The 15,883-nt window shown below is 43.6% G+C and overlaps 3 protein-coding genes across 5 annotated transcripts in view; 2 read left to right on the top strand and 1 right to left on the bottom strand.

Moving 5' to 3' along the window:
• The window catches only part of cdca7l (cell division cycle associated 7 like), a 37,263-nt gene that overhangs the window by 15,968 nt on the left and 5,412 nt on the right, over positions 1–15,883 (top strand). For both annotated transcript variants that reach the window (XR_015062875.1, XR_015062876.1), the window contains exons 20-23: positions 6,704–6,796; positions 8,295–8,438; positions 8,522–8,607; positions 11,903–12,024. The gene's annotated coding sequence lies outside the window, so the exon portion shown is untranslated. The remainder of the gene's footprint in view (positions 1–6,703; positions 6,797–8,294; positions 8,439–8,521; positions 8,608–11,902; positions 12,025–15,883) is intronic.
• On the top strand, positions 48–1,985 carry sp8a (sp8 transcription factor a). The gene is made up of 2 exons (XM_085900958.1): positions 48–361; positions 711–1,985. The coding sequence occupies exons 1-2, from the start codon at positions 239–241 to the stop codon at positions 1,809–1,811; spliced, it is 1,224 nt and encodes a 407-aa protein (XP_085757084.1). The 5' UTR covers positions 48–238; the 3' UTR covers positions 1,812–1,985.
• itgb8 (integrin, beta 8) lies at positions 2,490–14,309 on the bottom strand. 2 transcript variants are annotated; one of them, XM_085900382.1, is made up of 16 exons: positions 13,879–14,309; positions 12,980–13,065; positions 11,582–11,753; positions 11,378–11,484; positions 10,861–11,000; positions 9,672–9,837; positions 8,259–8,417; positions 8,071–8,166; positions 7,614–7,706; positions 6,898–7,038; positions 5,834–6,233; positions 5,404–5,626; positions 5,224–5,330; positions 5,033–5,143; positions 4,280–4,443; positions 2,490–3,852 (listed from the first exon to the last, which is right to left on the bottom strand). In XM_085900382.1, exons 1-16 carry the CDS (start codon positions 13,961–13,963, stop codon positions 3,730–3,732), a joined length of 2,373 nt encoding a protein of 790 aa, XP_085756508.1. In that variant the 5' UTR covers positions 13,964–14,309; the 3' UTR covers positions 2,490–3,729. The 2 variants fall into 2 exon arrangements, with proteins under 2 accessions (XP_085756508.1, XP_085756509.1); XM_085900383.1 differs by having other exon boundaries at positions 5,033–5,140.

The raw sequence follows: 15,883 nt of genomic DNA, 5'->3' as shown, positions 1-15,883 counted from the left end.
AAGACAAATTAAAGTTAAAAAAACAACAACACATTTTGGTATTTTGATTTAAAATATCTGTGTTTGAGTGTAGTAATAAAATACTCAGCCTAGTTTCACTAATCAATAGACTTATACTCTCAAATCGCTACCGAGGATTTGTCATCTTGGACAGAAGTCCCACTGCTTGCAGCGCACACTTTTTTTGCACGGAAATTTACGACGTCCCACAGAGGCTAAAAGCAAAAGACAACCTGCAATGGCCTCTGATTGGTCCACAGTCTTCCAAGACAAGAGTACAAAAGAGCAGACGAACACGCAGTGTGACACACACACAGACGTCAACATGACAGCTCAAACCATGGCTGCAACACTACTAGGGGTAAGTTAACATTTGGTTTTATAACATTAAAAGTGTTCAATACATTGATATTGTAAATGTAGATAAAGTATGTTTCCGCTAAAATTACATATGTATGTCTTGATTTATAGCAGACCTCTGTTATTATTTATTCATTTAAGATCTCTCCATTGTAGTAAATAGGGACGAAGAAACCATGGACTTTTTAATTCTTAGAAAGGTTTTCTGGGCATTATCTAGATTAATTAAAGTTGATTTGTTGTCATAACTGTTTCTGTATTATGTAGTTTATAGTTGAAAACAAGATATGCTTCACCATAAATACATACATTTCCACATGCAGTTGTAAAAAGTCTGTGTGTTTCCTCAGGAGGAACCCCGGCAGCGTAGCACCCCACTGGCCATGTTGGCGGCCACTTGTAGTAGAATTGGAGAGTCAAGTCCCTCCTGTACCTCCCATGACCTCTCCGACATGGCCATGGGATTCTCCAAGGGCTTCCACCCGTGGACAAGAAGCGTCCCGGCCACTTGTATCACTTCCAGGAGTAACGAAGGGGGGTTCCCCGAGACCTCGAGCGCATTCTCAGTCACCAACACCAATGAGTTTCCAGTCTACCAGAATCCAGGACAGTCCGACGCAAGTTTTCCTGAACAGCGGTCCATGTTTGTCACCAAGTTACCTGCGTCCGTGGAAGGCATTGCTGGGATATACCCGCGGCTCCACGCGCATCCATACGAGTCGTGGTTCAAGCCCGTGGCGGAGGTCGGGAGTGGGCCTTCCTCTTGGTGGGACGTCGGCACTTCATGGGTGGATACATCCAACTCAGCCGGGATGGCATCCTCCCTGGGCGACCATGGCTCCCCTGAGCACAACCCAAGCGCAATTCAGCAACTCATCCCCGGCACGCAGCACCTGTTCGACGGCTTCAGGCCACCCTACTCGGAGTCTGGCTCCTCCGTGCACCCTCTCCCGGCTAGTTCCCGCTCCTCCACGCGTCGTTACGCGGGCAGAGCTACCTGCGACTGCCCCAACTGCAGAGAGGCGGAGAGCCTAGGTCACGGCGCAGTGAGCCCGCGTCGCAGGGCTGCGCACAACTGCCACATCCCAGGATGCGGGAAAGTTTACGGCAAGACCTCCCATCTGAAAGCTCACCTCCGCTGGCACACCGGGGAAAGGCCCTTCGTGTGCAACTGGCTCTTCTGCGGGAAACGCTTCACTCGCTCTGACGAGCTCCAGAGGCACCTGCGCACACACACCGGAGAGAAACGCTTCGAGTGCGCCGTGTGCCACAAGAGGTTCATGCGTTCTGACCACCTGAGCAAACATGCCCGAACGCACGGCCCCGAGGGGTCAGAGAATGGAGAGGAGGAAGCCGGGCTTGGGAAAGGCAATAGTGATACGGACAACAGCGTCAGCCCGAGGCGGTCCCCGGAGATGCACGCGACTGGCCAAAGGAACAAGGTGAAATAAACAGCATTTTTTACAACAGAAAGGAAAAGGAAAAAAATTGAAATGGCACTTTATGATGAATGTCAGACTAAACACGTTTACCTCATGTTGTTTGTAACTTTCTTTAAAAAAAAAAAAAATAAACATCATCTTGTTTGTAGTCTGCTTCTGCTTCATTATTCATCTCATTTCCTCTTTAAAGTGCAAATTACCTTTGTATGTCTGGGGTTATTGTTCTCTTAGTAGTTTGTGAGCGTGTGGTTTAAAAAAGATACATGTATCAGTAATTGAACTAATGCCTCACTGGTGTCAGCAAAACAGGTCAAACGCACTTTACTCGTTAGGCAGCTCATTTGGAACAATTTACTGTTATGTATTTACTGCACGCCAACAATATCCTAAAGGTCAACTGAAATTCAATGAAACATCCTTTGTATACTTTCTTGAAAGAATGTCATTTTAACATGATTTTAGTTGATCTGATACTTTTGGAGTAAGTGTTTATATTTTCACTTAATTAGTCAAAATGCTTTTTGAATACAAATGATGTATATTTACCAATAGTATAGTACCAACGACATATGTACCTTCCTCCATTTATCTCCATTTCATTCTTGAGTTTTGTGTACATCGCCATCTTGTGTTCGGAACATCATTATGCATTTTTTGCCACAATTCTACACAAACTAAAATTTAAAAAATCTTGCACCCTTTTATTGTGATAGAAAGACATGCTAAACAAGTCACAGTGCACACCAAAACTACACAGAAGTGCTGCTGTTACATTGATGAGATGATTCACTTATTGCTGATTTTTTTTTTTGTACAGAAACCAACATTGCAACTCAAGTAGACTCATTGTAGAATAATACAATTTACATGTCAATTAATAAGAAAATACATTACAATAAATAGTAGTGTTCATCTCTTAGCTGAAAAAAAAAACAGATCAAGCAGCTATTGCTGTAAACATTATCACCTCAAATTAAAATCACAAAAGGTGAAAGGACTGGGAAGTCATCTAGTGCACGAGAACAGGAGTGGAAGAACACTCTTTCACTTTGGATCGCAGTACCTTTCGAGCTTATTCCTTTGTACCAAGGAATCAAGTCATCAGTCTAGTTCAATTGGTTGTGGCAGATGGCCAACTTACAGCAAGCACAGTTCTCATTTGAGGTCACATGTTCATGCTTATGATTATGTAGTTCCAGGTAAAATGTTAATGTTTGATTCTTATTCCAGTGGATTTGTTACCGAACCCTTAATGCTCATTTTAGCACAGAAATATTATTTCAAACCCACTGAAAAGCTCTCATGCCCTGTAATGAAAGGACACCTCAGTAGTATAATGCAAAACAAGTGCAAGTCAGATTGACAACTTAAAATCACATGAAACACCTTTGAAAAAAAAAATGCAATGTAGATAATCAGTTAAAACAAATGATGAAACCGCTAAAAATGCAATGTGAATCACTGGAGAACAAAATACTAATATTAAATAGAAAAAAAATGATAGTCACAAGTGCACGTCATAAATTAACCCCAAAGTCATATAAAGCACAAGGACTGTGTGAATAAAAAGTCGTACCCCAGGTTTGCCACAAGAGGGCAGTCTATGCCTGAGCCATAATATTTGAAGCGCAAAATTATGACTAGACTTTTAAGAACCTTTACACCACACTGGCCACACGCAAACACACATAAATTAGAGTGGTAATGACTGCATGATCACCTTTGTAGAGGACCCAGTGCTACTATACAGGCAGTTTCGAGGACTTGTGCTCTTTTCAGGCCCATAGCCACAATAGTCATGTCAGTCCCAAAGTCTTAAAGTAAAATAATAATTTAGTTGAGGCTTTCAATTGCTTACTAACATCAGAGTTGTAGCATTTGCAGCAGAAGTAGAACAGAGTCCAACTCTCCTCAATGCCCCCTCCTGTCACTGCCAGGGTTCCCCAAGGGGCATCTTGACGTGTACGGTCATCTCCACCGAATGGTCAGAAGGTCGGTCTCTTCTATAAGTTACCGTCTTCTCGTTGCTTGTTGGAATGTAGGATAGTTCCTGAAAGGTGATTGGGAATACACGCTTATGTACATGAACTTTTAGAACTTATCTTGGCAGTGGTGTCCACTGCTTATGGACCATGTCTTCCTTGATCGGTACACGTGTACTTCAATCAAAGCGTGTCCCGAGATGTAATTTATGAATCACGGTTGGTTCTATTGTGAACTGCTGTAACTCAAAGGAGTCCAAAACAGCTTTGACACCCTCCCCCCTGCATTTTCTCCGCCGTTCCGTAAATCACTCGAGATTGCAAATCCCAACACTATGTTTACTAAAGCTGGGAGACGAGCAGAAATGTAAAACACAGATGTAAGTCTGTTTCCTCGCTCAAACTTCTAGTTGTCGCAGACCAATTCTGACAGTAAAATGAAAGTCAGACAGAAAAAAAAAAAGTCAGGTTCTATTTGCTCACTGGTTAGCTTACCTTGCCAGTGCAGTTATATTCTCCATCCTTAGTGGCTTCCCCTGGGAACCAGCCTCTTTTTTGCAGAACCAGCCTGGACACTGCCACCACCACCAGCCCGCATAAAACTGTTAGCGCACACACACTTAGGAAGGTCCCAACCAGCCGGCCACTGCTGGCACACTCTGTGGACATGCACACACACAAGTGTCATGAATAGTTTGGCTTGCAACTTATTGCATGATATTGACGTTGTTTACTTTTGTCCCCAAAAAGTTTTCAACAACTCTCTGAATAGTCGGCCATTAGCTGTGTGTCTCTGCTGGGACCATGTGTGGATGACAGCCTCTGGCTCAAAACAAAGAGCCCAAAGACATTTAGTAACAGCGTTGCCATGGAGACCTGGCTCCCGCCACAGCCGGGAGGAGCAGGCGTCAGTGGCGTCCCGTCGGGTTGAGGGAATAAGGGGAGATGGAGGGAAAATGCACAATGAGTAGTTCTGTTCCAAAACTCCGGTGGGGATGAACTGTAACACTTGGAAGTGCAACGTGTGTGAAAGTGTAAACCTGAGCGTGCGTAGTTCTAATTGTGTATGCATCTGCAAATGTGTGCGTGGTTTTTTTTTTTTTTGTCAGGGAGAGCTGAGAAGCGAAGGGAAATGTCAAATACAGCTGCAAGACTGACAGCAGGCTTGCTGACTGAAATGCACCAGGGTGCAGTTGACCTGCAATCGTAGCAGCGCAGGAATGAAGTCAGCTGTTTGTGCCCGTTTACCTGCTCTTGTGCTAATGTGAAGCTGCTTCCGTCCAGACTCTGAGTTTGTTTCAAACCAATAGCGACAGTTGTCACTACTGATGTGCATACATCGAATCCACTTGCCCCCTGCTGGACAGAGAAATCACTTGCCGTGAAGACCAAAAACGTCAAATGGCTTGCCATAGCAACGCCAAAGATTCGAACACTACCTGACATCATATCACTGATGTAAACGACGTCTGAGTCGCACGTGCGGTTGCAGTGTCCCGCCTCGTTGTGTTTGAGGCCACGAGCTATGTGACAGTCCACACACTTCCTGAAAACAATATACCACATGTCAGCTCCACGAACATAGTTACCCATCATCCTTTGCAAACTAAAAGGAGTACCAGTGTGATTGGCAGGAGCTTTGACAAGCAGGGCATCTCTCGCAGAGGTCTCCGGTGTATTTGTGCTTGTCACACATACACTGGCCACACACACATGTGCCTCGCCCACTACACAATGAGCCATCAGGAGATTGGCAGCTTGCTGTAGAGACGGGACAACTGCAGCTATCACCTGTCCACTTATCGTCACACTCACATTCACCCAACACACATACACCCTGTCCTGACAGAAACAGAGAGAAAGAAGACCATTTTTACAACTCTTTTGTGTTGTTGTACAGTTCTATGTAAGTCTCACTATTTAATATTTCTAGAATCGATTAATCAAGTACACATTTAGGAGGTGTTGACAAATGTCTTGATTAAACATAATGATAAATAGTCTGTTTTTATAAATGACTTACTAGTTGTCGATTAATTTGATACTTACCCCCACACAGCAGTCCGTTTTTATAGGAACAGGAAAAGTCATCACTCTCGCAGTATTTCCCATAGATTGTGCCAAGTCTGCTGCGCTCACACACACACTTCCCACATTCACACACTCCACGACCGCTACAATCCACATTAGAGCCTTCCGCTCGGCAATTCCAGTTTGATTCATTGACAAGTGCCAGTTGCGGTCTCTGCTCTTGACCAGTGCCGTATGCACATGGCGAGTCGCCGCTCTCGTGGCAGCGTCCTTTTGACCCACACTTGCACTGACATTTTGAGTGGATCCTAACGGTAGTGGATTCATTGTAGCCCACGGGCCCAACTATCACTTCAATGTCTTCGTCTGCACCATGGTCAGGGCAAGAGTGCAGGCCAATAGTGATGTTGAAGTAGACCTAAAAAAAACAAAAACAAACACATGAGCAAGACTGTCATTTTTTATTCTTGGTGACCTGGATGAATTAAATTCACAATTGATTCAAATCAATTGAATCCCCCCCCCCCCCCCCCCCCCCCCCTTAGGAGGCTTATGGGGGGAAGGCGGTTGTGCCAAAAATAGCATCTTTGTTGCCCCTCTTGATAAGAACGTTTAGGAGCTGAAGGCTATTGAAGCGTCAGCTTCTTTTGAGGCTGTATGCGTGTGAGTTTAAAAGGTTTGAGTCTTGATAAAGCGCACATTCAGTTCCACTCAAAAACTTGCCAATGACGCACTTGCAAAGGAAACATTTTGTCTTTAAAAAGCGTACACCGTTATTAATTAGTATGGAAAGGAATGCACATATTTCTTTTTTTTTTATTTTTTTTTTTTTATTGCTATGCTGATAACGAGTGGGTACTTTCCATAATTCATTTTCTCCGTCCTCAGATTAAAGGACTTAACTACTGAGGCATGATTCAGAGGGAGGAAAGGAGACTCATGAGGAGATTAGGGAGTGAAAAGAAAACAAAAGGACAAAAGGTTGGTTTGCATAACTTAATGCCATGACATTTTCTCACTGGCCTGTGCAATAATGTATCACAATTCTGCAGTTTGTCAGATAAGTCATAGAATTGCTTTACCGTTTGATTAGGTTGCACCCCCAAGCAGCTCCGCTCTTTAGCAGTTGTCCCTTCAGGACAGATGGGGGACACGGAAGTCCAGTACCTGCTGAATGCCTTGTCATCCAATGACACTGACAACGTCACTTCTGTTAGCAAGCTCTATGGAGGAAAAAAAAAAAAAGAATTTGACAATTCTCTTGAATTTTTAAAACCTCGCATACTGCCATAGGAATGCAGTTGCGAGGGAGACGAAACGGTGATGATGGTCAATTTGAGACCAAGAACGATAATTGTGACCATTGAAATGTGAAACTTGTCCTCAAAATGCTCTCTTTTTTTTTTGGGTTTTGCAAGAGGTTTATGGGAAATAGTAGGTGGGGCCAAAAATAGAATCTTTTTTTTTTTTTTTTTATATGGTCGGGACACCTAGTTTTTGGGAAGCAATTGGGGGGGGCGGGCATTACAAAAGCAGCTTCTGTTCAAGTTCAGCTGCCTGTGTGTGTGCGCAAGTGTGCACTCAGATCTGTGGATTCAGACGATTCCTGAACCAAACAATGGAGTGCTGTGCTGGAAGCGAGCGAGATTATAGGCCAGACTGAAGCCAAATGACCAAACCACCAGTCACACACACACACTAGTCTGTTTAAATATTCACGTTGCTATAGTCTCGTTTGCAACCAGATCCCTGGTCCTTCTTTTATCATCCAATGTTTAAATGTAGAGAAGAGAGGTACCTTATATGAGTCCACTACTAGATCAATGAGGTTTGGGGACTGGAAGAAGCCAATCTTCCCCAGGTAGGAGCCAGGTAGCAAGCGCACTAACTCCTACAGGTAAAAAAAATGCATCAAATTATATCCAAGACAACATTTTCATTCATTTCAAAGTACAAGTCAACTCCATGAGTAAAAGAGTACAGACTGTTTTTAGTCGCAGCTTGAGACGTCTTATGCGAGTTGTTTTTATGATGCAAGGGGCACATGAACAGTCTTTACTGTTACCTTAATGACGGCACCTTATAGCCTTTCCCTCCCCGTTACTGCTAAGCAATTTGGACTCATTCACCCAGTGACTAATTATGAATCCGTCTAACATATAGGCTACAGTGTAGACCTAATAGTTAAGTATACTTGAATTTCATAGGGGCTCCAAGTTTTTTTTTTTTTTTTTAGTGTGTGGCCTGATTATTACCTCGTACCACTGGTACTGCTGTTTCTCCACAGCAAAGATGGAGTAAATGTGGTTTTCCAGTAGTTTGTCAGACAACTGGCCCAGACTTGGATGGTCCTTTGGTAGAATGTCAAGAGTACAATTCACTATGTTTTACGGTTAATTTTAATGTGCGTTTCCCCCATGTGGGCTTGTCCTCGTCCGCTCACCATGCTGGTGCTCTCAGTGTAAATGTTGTTTTCCAGGTGGCACAGCCCGTCGTGCGGAATGACAATTCCCGCCAGTCGGCTGTCCAGGGCGAGGTGAGAAGGCTGGTCAGTCATCAGGAGCAAGAGACGTTTGGCTTCTGGACGCCAACCCACAGCTCTCTGAAAAGGAGACACAGCTAAGTACGTGGAAATAACATCCGCATACTTTCCCTCCGGCAGAAAGGCCGTGTTTCTCATCGCTGTTATGTTATTTTTGTTTGCAGGATTACACTCAAACTACTTCAACAATTTCCGCATAACTTGCTGGAGTTGTCGGGAAAGAAAGAATTTGAAGCGGAGTCAGCCGAAGGTGAGGATTCAAGATTTATTTGTATTTATTTTTTATTGCCACTTATGTTAACATTGCATCCCCTTGGCTTGTTAAGAGCAGTCATTTTGACATTTGCTTAAATTTAAATAAGGCTTTAGACTCATGAGTGGAGAACCAGGTCCATTTAACATCATTTCAAATTCTGAGGTCAATTCCATGACATGTATATAATGTGGCACACTACAGTAAATGCTTTGAATGTTTCTGTTAATGTCTAATATTTCCAATTGTAGACAGTAAAAATATTTCCCACTTGTACAATATATTTTTAAGGAGGTGTATGTATATGCCCATTCATTTCTCTTGAGCTCACTTGTCAGCAACACTACATAAAGAGTGATGTGGAAAATGTAAGTACATAACATAACATAACACAACATAACATCATACATGTGTCACGATACTCTAATGTCAAACATCAGACTCTGAGCTCTTTTGGCTCTCAAGAAAGAAAAAAAAAATGCTCCCACTAGTCACAACCCCCCGTGTTTATGTCTGTGTCATAGACTGACTGTGGGAGAAAAGGGGGTCTGTGTGTGTATTTAAGGAAAGTCAGCGAGCTAATAAGATAGGCATGACATAATGGAGAGTCTATTTGTGGAGCCATGAGTGGCGTGGTGTTTCCCTGCAGTCTGGTTACTCAGCCCCCCCCTGCATGGCATGACTCAAAGCCCCCCTGCAGTCTTAGTATGAGCTACTGCCACTGCCAGAGTGTGAGTGTGTGTGTGTGTGTGTGTGTGTGTGTGTGTGTGTGTGTGTGTGTGTGTGTGTGTGTGTGTGTGTGTGCGTGTGCAAGTGTGTGGTGAGTTGTGTGTCAGTCATAGCCAACTCGGGGTATCATTACTTGGGATTCCAGTGACGCTAACCAACGCTGAGTCAGAATGCCACTATTCTACTGCAATAAAGGGCTCCCTTTCGCTTTTCAACTGACTGGCAAATTTGAGTCGTCCTCTATTTTTATGACTATTAAAAAATGTTAGGGACCGACATATGTAATTACTATAAGTAAACAAATATGACATAACTAATGAGGACTTGCGTACCTGACACACAGCAGCCTGCAGCATTGCGTCCAGGCCTCCCTCAGGTGTATCCATGTTACCTGAGATGCGTTGGCGTTTGATGATGCGCGTAAACTCGCTCATATTTCCAGTCATGCTTAAAACGTGGTGGAAGCCGTGGGCAGGACGGCAGCGGATCTCGTAGTCGCTGGTGGGAGAGCCCGAAACAGAAACAGTTATTGATTTGTTGCAGCCGCAGTCAAAAGCCTCTTGTTTCAGTCTCCCACTCAGAGCCGCTCAACATTGAAACAATAGTGCATCCAAAAAATGCAAAGTCACACTGAGTCATATGGCAAATTCGCAGACTTTATAGCTTGTTAGTTGTCCTCCTGCTTTGGACTAAAAATATATTTGCAATGAAGTTAGTGGATTGTGGCTGGAGGTTAGCAGGTCTGCCTCACAATTCGAAGGTTGCGGGTTTCAATCTCAAAGTCTCTAGATGTGCTCTGTGATTGGCAGGATAGGTGGATGGAAGGGCACAATCCTCAAACCTTTCTTCAGCATCTTATCTAAAGGAGCTCTTAGTGCCTTATCATGCCACTTGATCCTTCTGTTCTCAGATCTACTTGTGCTTCCCAGAATCTTCAAAAGGAAACTGATAGGCAGGCTTCAGCTATCAGGCTGCTCTCATCTATACATATTTATATCTATTTATACCTCATAGCAGACGTAGAAGCGTCTTTTTTGATAAAAGGGGAGGCTGGCTCTGCCTTGTGACCTGAATCATCTTTTAGTTATGCTGCCCTGCCATAGACCTCAACTGCTGGGGGACTTTCCCATTGACGTACTAATACCCTCCTCACCATCCCTAACATTAATTTCTCATGAACATAACTTATTTCTTTTGTCTTTTATTGATAGCTATATACAGGTAATAATGTTAATTGGAACATGAATAATGCTATATTAGTCTATTTATTTACCAGCAGACACTATATATTAGGTCTTGGTTCTGTTTCGAGTACCCTTCCGTTTTTGTACAAATGAGCACAGAACCAAAGCTAACCTTTTGGACTTTTTCCCCCCTTTCGTCCGTAAATTACTGCTATAAAAACAACATTTAACACGCTTTGCACACGCTCTGCCGTGAAATCCCAAACAGATAACTTCTGGACACCTGTTGGAATATTATTTTAATATGTTACTGCAATCAGTAAATGATTCTTCAAACCTGCAGGGGTTGTTGATCTTGGTAGGATGCACGTTAATGTAAGGCGACACCGGCTTGTCCACAAAGGAGCCGAAACCGAGCCAAAGGTCTGAGGAGTACTCCGTCATACGCAGAGAGAGAGCTACACCCACCGTCTTGAGCTGTGTAGTGGGGAGAGGAAAATGTGACGGCAGAATTACATACATGATGTGCGCAGAAAGTTTATTTACATCCTTACAAACTTGATTGTATGTTTACACTTTCTTCATGCGCCCGCCTTCCTGCTCTGTTTCTTTTGGCTCGTTAAAGATTTCTTTTAATCAATTCTCTCTTTACTTTAAGGCCCGTTTCAGTCAAAAGTTCAACATGAATGAAAAAGCCAATTAATTGATTGAATCAAGGCGATTCAAATATTCTTAATCCTGTCCCAATTAGAAGTGCTGTGTGGAGGCAAAAATTAATCTTTGCAGTCATCCCCCCTGAAGGTCTTTCTCAAGCATTTCTCATCCGTAAAGCCGCAGTTTGTCGAAACACTTACATGATCGAGATTTTCTTGCATGGATGCCGATACATCCACCAGGTAGTAAAGATCCACTGGATACCGCGGCAGCTGCTTGACGGCAACAACAAAGCTAGCCTCTGAACCTAGCGCACACGTTAAAACACGGGATTGGATTATTACAGTTAAAATTGACATGAGGTTGATCATGTTTAATCGTATTTCATTTCCTCGACTGCCTACCTGGTGTGAGTGTGAGGCTGATGTCTTGCGGGGACACTTGTGTGCCGCTGACGGTGGTGTTGACTTCCACTTTGACGTCTGATTTCTCTGTGAACTCGGGTCCGCAACCTTTTCTGAGCAGGTTCACCTGTAAATCGCAGCGTTGGCCAGAACCCGCCCCCTCCAGAAAATCCTAAAAGTAAAATAGTAATAGTGAAATACAATATCCAGAATGAGAATGAGGGGAACAGTTTGTTTGCTATCAGCTCTATGAAGAATGTCCATGTCCAAAATGATTCCCTTTGTATTTTCTATGTTTAAGGTTGTTTTGTTCTTTTATAGGAGTTGGCATGAAAAGATGTGCTCGGAATATAATTTGAGCACTATAACAGTCATCTGACCGAACAAAGCAGCAGTGTCATGCCTGGTGGCTTTGGAATGGATTAGTGGCCTTTGCTCTTGTGGTAAGTGAAGGACCCACACAAACATAGCCAAAGAAAAGCAGGAACGTGAGCATTTTGGACGATACAATCTGTGAGACATCTTTTTCCTTCTTTGTCACATTTTTAGAAAATTGTCAATGAAAAAAAGTTGTATCTGGCACTACAAAAATTGACTTGGTAACTACCTTAGCAGCGGATCTTAATGAACTGACTAATGAACTGATTGTAAATTCACCGACCAGCAGGACTTTGCATACATGAATAACAATAGCTCAGTTGAATGTTAAGCTGACATTGTAGACGCTAATTTATTTATTTATACGGGCTGAGTGAACTTTAGCACAATGTCAAGGTGACTTTCTGGAGTTATCTGTCCTTCCAATTACATTCACCTTCTGCACGTAAGAGTAAAAAAAGGATGGACTCCAAAATGTACTTTAGCACAAAGATAAAAAGTAAAATAAAAATGATATTTTATCGCACTCATTTGTTAAGTTACTTCCCACCACTGGTGAATAGTGTTTGAATGCTTTCACACCCCATTGAAAAGGTCAAGGTTCACCCAGAGGAAGCCACCTGAAGCTTGTAACACCCGTGTGGACTGTGTAGTCTAGCCAGCCGCCGTGTGCAAGTTGCTTGATATGTTAGTTCCCAAACAAGCTGCTGTGTTTGGATCTTTTTTTCACTTCCTCAAGGCTGCCCAGTAATCCTGGGTAGATGTTTTATGAGACAGAACTCCCAGGCAGAGAAGCACACGATTGCAGCGATGACTAGACTAAACATATGGGTCAAATGTGGCTTTGCCTCTGCTGCTGCTATGTGTGAAAGAATAGAAATGGAATGGAAACATTCACATCGCCACACGCACGAGGGTAGCTTTAAACATCATTCTCACATCTGCGGATGGTATTAAAAGCAAAACAAGTGCATCGTCGGAGGAATGCCAGAGACGCGCTTCGAGATACACATTCCATACCTCCTTGAAGCACCAAAAACACTGTGGTCCACGTTTGAGACACTCTTGGCAAGACGTAATGACGGCAGACGAACACACGTTGTCGCCTACAGAGGAGGATAGTGACAAAAAAAGAATTTGCATGTGAAATTGTTGAACGTGTCGACGCGTATCGCGGCAATGGAGCCTGGCTGGATAATTAGAGGTTTGATGATCGAAGCGCCACTTCGAGTATTATTTCACGAGCCACATCAGTACGCGTCTGGCTGTAGAAAAGAAGTTAAGTGTGGGAACGGGTGCTTGACCAATAGGAATTACGTGAGTCAATTAACTCACGTTTGGAAAGGAGCCAATGCTGAATCGAGCAAGCACTATTCATGCAGTTGTAATATTTCTCGGGTGACTAAAGGGGGCATTAGTGATTCATTGAGTTGATGGATCTGCTGAGATCACATTTTTAAAGTGGCTCTGAGTTCATGGAGGGAGATGTAGGCCAGAGAATAGCTGCAGGTTGTTCTGAACATTAAAATGGAATTATAACCCAATTAGCTCTACATTGAACTGGCAGCAGTAAAGGATTTTTTTTAACAAGCTTTTTACATGAAAATTAACATACATAGATGGATGATGTTATTTCTTTCCACGGGACAATCAAAATATGGCAAACATTTAATCATCCATTCATAATCTGAACTGCATTTAAAAAAAAAGTAAATTAGGAATTATTTTGTAAAAAATAATGTCATACAATATATGGCATAAAAAGAAAAGTTGCTTCCATGGGCTTTAAATTCAAAGACACCCCCAGCAGAAAGTGTGACTGTGGGTTGGAGTGATGCTGCGCAGGGACACCATGGAACAGAATGTAGGTTAATTGCAAAGATATGATTATCCTTGTACTCTAATGAGGCACCACTCACCCGGATGGGAGGTTCCAGCGCAGAGAGCCACTATGAGCAGGAGACACAGAGGGACGCTGCCATATATGAATGGCCAGGAAGTCATATTATCCACGCCGGGTGGGTGACCAGACCGAGCGGGGAGGCTAGGTGCACTCACTGGTGGGAGTCTGGAGACCGGGGACCGTGCGTCCGCCGCCTCGCCAACAAAAGCCGGGAATGGCGCACCGAGCCGCGGAGCATTGTTCCTCAGCCAAAAACCCTCTAATCCCGGGGAGGTATTCACATCCTCCGGTTCCAATCAGTTTAGAAACGCGCTCCGCTCCCCCGCGCACCACCGCCAGGAGGGCAGGTAGAGAAACGGCTTTTGTGCGGCAACGCAACGGTAACCCCCCGCGCCCACCCCCTCTCCATCCACGCACTCCGTCACGATCGAGCCGGGACCCAAAATTGGTGGCTGCCAACGTGCACCAGCATGCTGACTGAACATGCTGCACAGGGAGCGCGTTATAATCGCCGAACTGACTCAGGTGGGCGGTGCCATGGCAACCAGAGAGAGCGACGGAGCGAGAGAGAGTTGCAAATCAGCACCATGACGTCACGCGCACAATAACTTTGACTGCGCCACTAGTAAACACACACATTTGACCGAGGCAGAGCGATTGAGAAAACTGGCGAAATTGCTTGAATAAGGATTTTTAGCCTTCTTCTTTACCACGGTAGTTTGATTGTGTCAAAAAATGTTACATCATTAAAATTGCCTGGCTGTAATTTACACTGATGACTACATTGAAAGTGTTTAATTTTATATTCTCTATATTTTGTTTGTTGAGTCCTTCATCTTGACGTTAGCTACAACTACCCAGGTTGTTCCCCCTGAAGCCCAAACTTTAGTGACTGTTCTCACTTTCACTTGCACAGTCCTCCAAAAAAAAAAAAAGATCCACAGTGTGCTTGCTTCAAGCTGTTTGTCAATCCTAGTTATTTATTACTGTAAACATAACACACAAAACAAAAGAGAACTATTTATACATATGTATATTTAAACACCAAAACGTTCATGCAAACTGTCTAATTTCATCTGAAGAAATTCTACGAGCGAAATACTAACGTGTGTGAAATTCCGGAAGCAACTACTACTTAAACACAATGAGGAGAAAAACATAGTTTATAAAACACATGTTAGGTCAGAATATATTATAATGGATTGTCCATGTTTAACACAACAGAGACAGGAGACAGGAACAGTGTGGTGCACTCCAGTTGAACTATGGCCTCAAATTGAACACTTGTGTTTATATTGCTTCTTCTGGGAGCCATTTAACTGAAGCGAGGGCTCCTGTGTGTGTGGATGTTGGGGCTCCAGGACGGAATGGTGGGGGTCAATCAAAGCTGCGCTTGCGTGAAAGGATTGACACGCTGGTGCTAAAGTAGTAGAAAGAAAGCTTTTCTTGGGTCTATTGTGAGCGGATTCCAATGACATTCAGTAACCTTCACTCGTTGCTCTCCTGAACAGGAGCCAAAAAATGTCTTAAACAAGCAGGAGAACAGCAGCTGCGCGCCCCACAAAAGACACAATCCCGAGTCCGCCATCTTTGGTATGATCGGATGCGAGTCTTCAGTGAAACTTGCCAGTTAAAAGAGTCATGTTGTGATTGGCTTGCTGCCCAAACTATGCTTGAATGTGTGCCAACAGTCCCGATCAATACGCAGCAATATAGCACCAACACTCACGCAGGTTTCTTATCTGATCTGTTTGACCCAATCTATTGTTCACAAGCCTAGATATGGAGCCACTCTGTCCCCATTCCTTCATTAGCATAATTTGTCAAACAGGAATTTGAGGGTGGGAGCGGTGCCATTCTTGCGACCCTCGCAGTCACCCTCAATTATGGTAATGATGCAAACGCACACCGCGCTGCGTTTATTTGACGGCCGAGTGAAAGTGGGAATGTTTTAGTTTGAAAAAGCAGGTGATAATGCTGCAATGTGCATGACAGGTCAGTAGTTGGGGATGTCACTTTGG

Source organism: Syngnathus leptorhynchus, chromosome 20, assembly GCF_054491065.1.
Source record: "Syngnathus leptorhynchus isolate UIUO chromosome 20, UIUO_Slep, whole genome shotgun sequence".
Lineage (NCBI taxonomy): Eukaryota > Metazoa > Chordata > Actinopteri > Syngnathiformes > Syngnathidae > Syngnathus > Syngnathus leptorhynchus.
The sequence above is the reverse complement of the archived record's forward strand: the minus strand, read 5'-3'. Positions and strand labels throughout refer to the sequence as shown.